This window comes from Crotalus tigris, unplaced genomic scaffold, assembly GCF_016545835.1.
Source record: "Crotalus tigris isolate CLP2741 ecotype Arizona unplaced genomic scaffold, ASM1654583v1 scf7180000020351.1464749751:1500972, whole genome shotgun sequence".
Taxonomy (NCBI): Eukaryota; Metazoa; Chordata; class Lepidosauria; order Squamata; family Viperidae; genus Crotalus; species Crotalus tigris.
The window spans coordinates 1,072,501-1,080,000 of NW_024097980.1; the positions used below are offsets into that span (position 1 = coordinate 1,072,501).

At 44.0% G+C, this 7,500-nt stretch overlaps 1 protein-coding gene across 4 annotated transcripts in view; it reads left to right on the plus strand.

The window, feature by feature from the left end:
- ENOX1 (ecto-NOX disulfide-thiol exchanger 1) overlaps nucleotides 1-7,500 on the plus strand; it is a 383,175-nt gene that overhangs the window by 315,769 nt on the left and 59,906 nt on the right. For all 4 annotated transcript variants that reach the window (XM_039366738.1, XM_039366740.1, XM_039366739.1 and 1 more), the window contains one exon: nucleotides 3,222-3,342. In XM_039366738.1, the coding sequence (XP_039222672.1) occupies nucleotides 3,222-3,342 (121 nt within the window). The remainder of the gene's footprint in view (nucleotides 1-3,221; nucleotides 3,343-7,500) is intronic.

The window sequence follows — 7,500 nt, forward strand, 5'->3', positions numbered from 1 at the left end:
CCAAGTCCTTGTATGGAAAAAACTTGCATCCCTCAGCTTCAGCACTTCTGCGGTGATTAAGGGCCGCACGCGCCCCTAGGATAATGGATTATTTTATTGATGCATCTCTACAACAAACTATTTGAGCCGCTCATTAATTGCAAGGGATAACCTAGCACATTTATTGCAAGGAATAAAATAGCACACCACCCTTATTTCTCAGAAGTGACTTCTCTTTTCTTCTTCCAAAGATTTTAAATCACCTCCCTGGGAACTGGGCTTTTTTCAATAGAAAAAATGGCTGTCTCTGGACCAGAAAGTGCTGCACTCATCATTGGTCTATATCAGACATGTCAAACACAAGGCCCGGGGGACAGATGTGGCCCACGAAGTGGTTTCCTGTGGCCCACGAAGCCATCCTGGAAACAGTGAGGGAACGGCATCCACTACCTTGGCCCAGGCCAGCCAGGAGCCAATGTACAATTTTGTGGTGGCCATCTTGGCACTTGCCCCAATGGACCATGCCTTGGCACTTGCCCCGGTCCCACCCCCTTCTGCCAGAGACCCTTAGATCTGTCCCACTCCTGCCCAGGCCCCCACAGGCACCCTTGAATGATGTAGAGCTGGCCATGCCCACCCAGTAGGCCACACCCACTCCATCCACACCCACCCAGTAGGCTGGACCCACCCTGGCCACACTCACCTGGCCCCCCGAGGGCAACCACAATGCTGATGTGGCCCTCAGTGAAACTGAGTTTCACACCCCTGGTCTATATCCTTGTGTTCCACCTGACAACAATTATTAGATTAAACGTGAATTCTCTCATTCCTTGTGCCCCCATTAGGGAAGAGAGCTATAATGTCACCTTTACTGAGAAGGGGAAAAAAACAACTCAATATGAAGCCCGTGTGCATGTGGTTTGCATTCCCGTGTTCTCTTTCCTATTGGTAATTTTTCTGAAGATGGGCTTCACAAACGTACATAAGCCCGAGGCCTTCATCTCTCTCTGGTGCTGTAAAATGGATTTATCTGATACGAACTAATTTCTGGAACAGTTTTATGCAGGAGTGCTGCATCCCGATTCCTTTCCATCAAGGTCACACAAAATAGATAAGTTCATAGTTTAAACAGGAAGAATTTATTTCGGAAAGGATGCGAGCTTTCAAAAGGCATGACCCAAAGGAGATGCTTTGGCTTTAACATCACACGCAGAATCTGTTATTGCCACAACTTTCAAACTCTCTTTTAAAGTCATTTAAACCTTAAAGGTATAATCATTACTATACTTAATCATAGTTTCAACGGGGACGCTGGGAGCATCCTAGACCAAGCTAAGTTCAAAAAATGCTAGAGAATTCCTGGAAGCTCAGCCTGCAGGCAAATCGACCATCAACAGGCACATAGAGATAAATAGCATTTACATACCATTCAAAAGTGACAATCAAAAAGCCAAAAGACCACAATACCTCTTTGCCAGCAATCAATACCCAGATAAGCAGAGATCAACGCCAAGATTAATACCAACAATCCAGCAATAAACAATATCCCAACCAAGGAACTGCCAACTGAGACAAACAATCAAACAATAAATAACAGCCTAACGAAGAACATTTCCACTAACACTGACAGGCAAGCCACTTTTATACGAACAGAGAACAAACCACACTCCCCTTGATCACTGATAATATTACCTAGTTGGGTAATGTCTGCAAGAAAATCCCAAGCTCAGAGAGCAACAAGAACCCCACAGTCTTCTTCTTCTTCTTCTTCTTCTTCTTCTTCTTCTTCTTCTTCTTCTTCTTCTTTCTTCTTCTTCTTCTTCTTCTTCTTCTTCTTCTTCTTCTTCTTCTTCTTCTTCTTCTTCTTCTTCTTCTTCTTCTTCTTCTTCTTCTTCCTCTTCCTCTTCTTCCTTCTTCCTCTTCTTCTTCTTCTCCTCCTCCTCCTCCTCCTCCTTTTCTTCTTCTTCTCCTCCTCCTTCTCTTCTTCTTCTTCTTCCTCCTCTTCCTCCTCTTCTTCTTCTTCTTCTTCTTCTTCTTCTTCTTCTTCTTCTTCTTCTTCTTCTTCTTCTTCTTCTTCTTCTTCTTCTTCTTCCTCTTCCTCTTCTTCTTCTTCCTCTTCCTCTTCTTCTTCTTCTCCTCCTCCTCCTCCTCCTCCTTTTCTTCTTCTTCTTCTCCTCCTCCTCTTCTTCTTCCTCCTCCTCTTCCTCTTCTTCTTCTTCTTCTTCTTCTTCTTCTTCTTCTTCTTCTTCTTCTTCTTCTTCTTCTTCTTCTTCTTCTTCTTCTTTGTCTTCTTCTTCTCCTCTTCCTCCTCCTTCTCCTTCTCTTCTTCTTCTTCTTCTTCTTCTTCTTCTTCTTCTTCTTCTTCTTCTTCTTCTTCTTCTTCTTCCTCCTCCTCCTCTCCTCCTCTTCCTCCTCCTCCTCCTCGTCTCCAGAACTCACCCTCCATTCTAGCACTGATGATGTTACCTAGTTGGGTCATGAAATGTCTGTCAGAAAACAATGAAGCTGAGAGAGCACCAAGGACCCCCACAGTATAATAATTAGATGAAGGACAGCAACCTAGTATAGATAAATTGTTCCCAGTGCTATTTGACTTTGGCCATGCCTCACGGCAACATTTTTTTTTTAGTCATTTGGATGAAGAGCTTAAGCTTTCCGCTATAGGACTTGAAATGTCTAACCTAAGTATCCGCAATTTTAGGCTGAAGCTAAAACAGCCTGTGAGGTTTTCCACGCTCTTCTTTCTGTTTCCATTTTCAATCTGCCATCCTTCTCTCAAAATCAAATAATAGATATTGAGCAAGAAAGGGCAGGACCCTCCTAAAGTGGGTTGTTTTTTTAAAAAAATAATATCATTATCTCTTCAAAGTACTTAATTTTTTAAAACCATGTCTTTGTCAGGCTCTACCAAAACGTATTACCGTTTTATGTTAACACGTCCCTCCTAAAAATCAAATTAGTCTGTAACTTAAACCTAGCGTCATCGAGGCAGAACGTCATAATTTGAAAAACTACACATTAATAACGTATCTCCATCAGCATCGCTAAAGTGCTCTTTTGAGCGAAGGGGACAAGACGGGATGTGGCCCTTTCAAAGGGAGCGAATTGAGCGAAAGGGACAAGACGGGATGTGGCCCTTTCAAAGGGAGCGAATTGACTTCAGGAAGTGGAATTTTTGGCTTCTGCCACGACTGACAAAGTAAAGTTTTTTTGTTTTTTTGTTGGGTTTTGCTTTCTTTTAGGAACTCAGGAACGCTCACAGCGAACAACTGATGGGGATCAGGAGAGAAGAAGAGATGGACATGTCGGACGATGACAGCGATGAAAATCCCAGTAATAAGAAGCTGAGGGTGGAGGACGCAGGTAAAATTGTAGTTCCTTCTCTCTTTGTTTCTGAAATAATAATAGCAATAATAATAAAGTTGGAAGGGACCTTGGAGGTCATCAAGTCCAAACCCCTGCTCAGGCAGGAAACCTTAGACCATTTCAGACAAATGGCTGTCCAATCTCTTCTTAAAAACTTCCAGTGTTGGAGCATTTACCGCTTCTGGAGGCAGGTTGTTCCACTGGTTAATTGTTCTGTCAGGAAGTTTCTCCTTAGTTCAAGGTTGCTTCTCTCCTTGATTAGTCTCCATCCATTGCTTCTCGTCCTGCCTTCAGGCGCTTTGGAGAACAGCTTGACTCCCTCTTCTTTGGGGCAGCCCCTGAGATATTGGAAGGCTGCTATCATGTCCCCCCTCGTCCTTCTCTTCATTAAACTAGACATCCCCAATTCTAGCAACCGCTCCTTATATGTTTTGGCCTCCAGTCTCCTGATCATCTTTGTTGCTCTTCTCTGCACTCTTTCTAGAGTCTCCACATCTTTTTTACATTGTGGTGAATATACAGGTAGTTCTTGACTTACAGCCACAACTGAGCCCCAAATTAATAATGCTAAGTGAGAGACTTGTTAATTGAGATTTGCCCCATTTTACAACCTTTCTCGCTGCACTGGTTAAGTGAATCATTGCATTGTTAAGTTAGGAACACGGGTTGTTTTAGTGAATCTGGCACTTCCGTTGACTTTGTCTGTCAGAAGGTCGCAAAAGGGAATCACGTGACCTCTGGGGGACACTGCGACCATCATAAATGTGAGTCAGTGGCCAAGCATCTGAATTTGGATCCCGTGACCATGGGGAGGCTGCAACGGTCCTAAATGTGAAAAACGGCCGTAAGTCACATTTTTCAGTGTCGTCATAACTTTGAATTGTCACTAAATGAACTGTTGTAAATCGAGGACTATCTTTACTGCCTTCCTTGAACCCTGAGAGATCTGGTCAAATGGGATATGGGGGGACATGATAGCAGTGTTACAATATCTCAGGGGCTGCCCCAAAGAAGAGAGAGTCAAGCTATTCTCCAAAGCACCTGAAGGCAGGACAAGAAGCAACGGATGGAAACTAATCAAACAACCTGGAACTAACTTCCAGACGGTGAGGACAATTAACAGTGGAACCACTTGCCTCCAGAAGCTGTGGATGCTCCAACACTGGGAGTCTTTAAGAAGATACTGGACAGCCATTTGTCCAAAATGGTATAGGGTTTCCTGCCTGAGCAGGGGGTTTGACTAGATGACCTCCAAGGTCCCTTCCAACTCTTCTCTTCTCTTCTCTTCTCTTCTCTTCCCTTCCCTTCCCTTCCCTTCCCTTCCCTTCTCCACTCTTCTCCCATTCCATTCTATCCCATTCCATATTTTTTATTCTCTTCTCTTCTCTTCTCTTCTTATTCCTATTCCTATTCCTATTTCCATTGCATTCTGTTCTATTCTATTCCTTCCATCGTTTTATGGCACAGAACTGTGCAGTAAAATCCATATTTTTAAGAGGAAGAGACTCCCCCTCACGGATTATAACACCTGTGCTGGAAACGGATTATGTTTTCATAGGTCTGGTCTAGCATTTGATGCCATCTTGTTTATGCTTCTTGGAGAAAGAGCAATAAAAGGATTCCGTGTTCAGAAAATGCCCTCATTGGGGAGGGAAGAAAGATTTGTACAGGTTTATGTTTGTAGCTAATAAAAAAAAAACAATCTAGAAAAAGGACCCGGGGCAGCAGCCTATTGATCTGCGAGCAACTATTTGATGTGGAACCACTCCAGGTGTAATCCTTCCTGTGTTCTTCTATATTTTTCATTGTTTCCCACTTATTCATGCAAGGGGATATGTCAGTAATGAAATTTCGATTTTTCAGCATTGACTGGAAAGGGTTTTCCTGCTTTATTTCCCTTAGCACTGAGGTAATTTCTGTCTCTCTGGTCAGAGCGAAAATACACTCATAGGACATAGAATCATAGAGTTGAAAGGGACCTTGGAGGTCTCCTCCTCCTCCTCCTCCTCCTTGCAGACAGTTGGTCATTTGCCTAGAGAGTCCTGGAGGCCACCTGGAGGTTTACCTGTGTCGTTAGGGTCACCTGAGTGGTGCAAATGGGTGTGGAGCCTTCTTGGGACTGCTGAAAGGACTGTGTTGTACACAGGAGGTGTGTGTTGTCGTATCCCTCCCCCTCTGTTGAGAGAGGGCTGTTCAGTTTGGACTTAGGTGGCCTCTTTCAAGCCAGCGGTCCTCTCTGTCCAGAATGTGGACTTTGCTGTCTTCCAAAGAGTGGCTTGGTCTTTCAAATGCAGATGAACTGCTGAATCTTCTCCTGATGTTCTTGTTCTCCTACGTTGCGCCATGAGTTTGTGGAGGGCTTGTTTCATTTCCCCAATGTACATAGTCACACGTGTCTCACTGCATTGTACTGCATATACCACACTGCTCAGTTCTTGTTTGGGTGTTCCATCCTTTGGGTGGACAAGCTTCTGCCTTAGTGGCAGAAAACCCAACACCGTTTCGGACAAATGGCTGTCCAGTCTCTTCTTAAAAACCTCCAGTGTTGGAGCATTCACCGCTTCTGGAGGCAGGTTGTTCCACTGGTTAATTGTTCTCGCTGTCCAGAAGTTTCTCCTTAGTTCCAGGTTGTTTCTCTCCTTGATTAGTTTCCATCCTTTGCCCAAGAATCCACTAAGGCAGAAGCTTGTCCACCTTTATGTTGTGTTGGCAACAGAGGGGGAGGGATACGACATCATCTATCTCCAGTCTACAACACGGTCCTTTCGGTAGTTCCAAGAAGGCTCCACGCCCATTTGCACCGCTCAGGTAACCCTGAGGACACAGCTAAACCTCCAAGTGGCCTCAAAGACTCTCTAAAAGAAGGCAGATGACCAGCAGTCTGCAAGGAGTATAAATCCTTCCTTTTCCCACATCCAGTCAGAACTGAAGAAGCTTCTGGGATGAGAAGCGAAACGTCTTCAAAGAAAAACAAGAAAGTCCAGTTGCCTCATGAAAAAGCATCTTTGGGGACAGATTATCTGTACTTCATAAATTTAGCCAAATGCCTCAATTCTCGTGCTACAAGTAATTTCAGCAAGGATTTTGTTTTTCATTCGGCAGAGCATAGAAATACAGACTTTCTTCTTGAGCAACTGATTGAATATTATTTTCAGTTAAGTCTTCCTATACTCCACTGATTTCACTGGAAGTTTAGAAGCTACGCTTATTTCTAGATCACTGGCATAGAATTTGGTGAAACTTTGAGTTTACGGTATACCCTCTAGAGAGACGGCTGGTCTTCTGATTCTATAATGTGTCACTTAAGGAAGCTAAACACACGGACTGTGCATGAGCAGGAATTAATACAGCTGCATCTCAGGGGGACCCACAAAAGCATTAGGACTCCTTTGAGATGCATTCAAAAGTCTGCAACACATGTGTTGCACGCACACTTCACATGCAAAGAAGAAGGACTTCAGTTACAAAGTCATGGATATCATCTTGACTTTTTTGGACACTCTGGAAACTGACCAAAGAGAGAACTAATCCAGGAGAGAAGCAACCTAGAACTAAGGAGAAACTTCCTGACAGTGAGAACAATTAACCAGTGGAACAACCTGCCTCCAGAAGCGGCGAATGCTCCAACACTGGAGGTTTTTAAGAAGAGACTGGACAGCCATTTGTCCAAAACGGTGTAGGGTTTCCTGCCTGAGCAGGGGGTTGGACTAGATAACCTCCAAGGTCCCTTCCAACTTTATTATTATTGTTATTATAGAAGCAACGTGGAATTAAGGAGAAACTTCCTAACAGTGTGGACATTGAACCAGCGGAACAACTTGCCACCAGAAATTGTGGGGGCTCCATCACTGGAGGTTTTTAAGAAGAGATTGGACAGTCACTTGTCTGAGATGGTAGGGTCTCCTATTTGAGCAGGGGGGTGGACTAGAAGACCTCCAAGGTCCCTTCCAGCTCTATTCTATTCTATTCATGGATGCCCCTGTCCTGGTAAATGTACCTCTCTTTTAAAAGTCTCACAAATGCAAGTTAGAAATGGGCAGATAGAAAGAACCAGCGGGGTACTCGGTGCTCTCTGAGCTTGGTGGTTTTCGTGCAGACGTTTCATTACCAAACTAGTTAACATTATCAGCACTACAAGAGAGTTGGGGCTTTGCC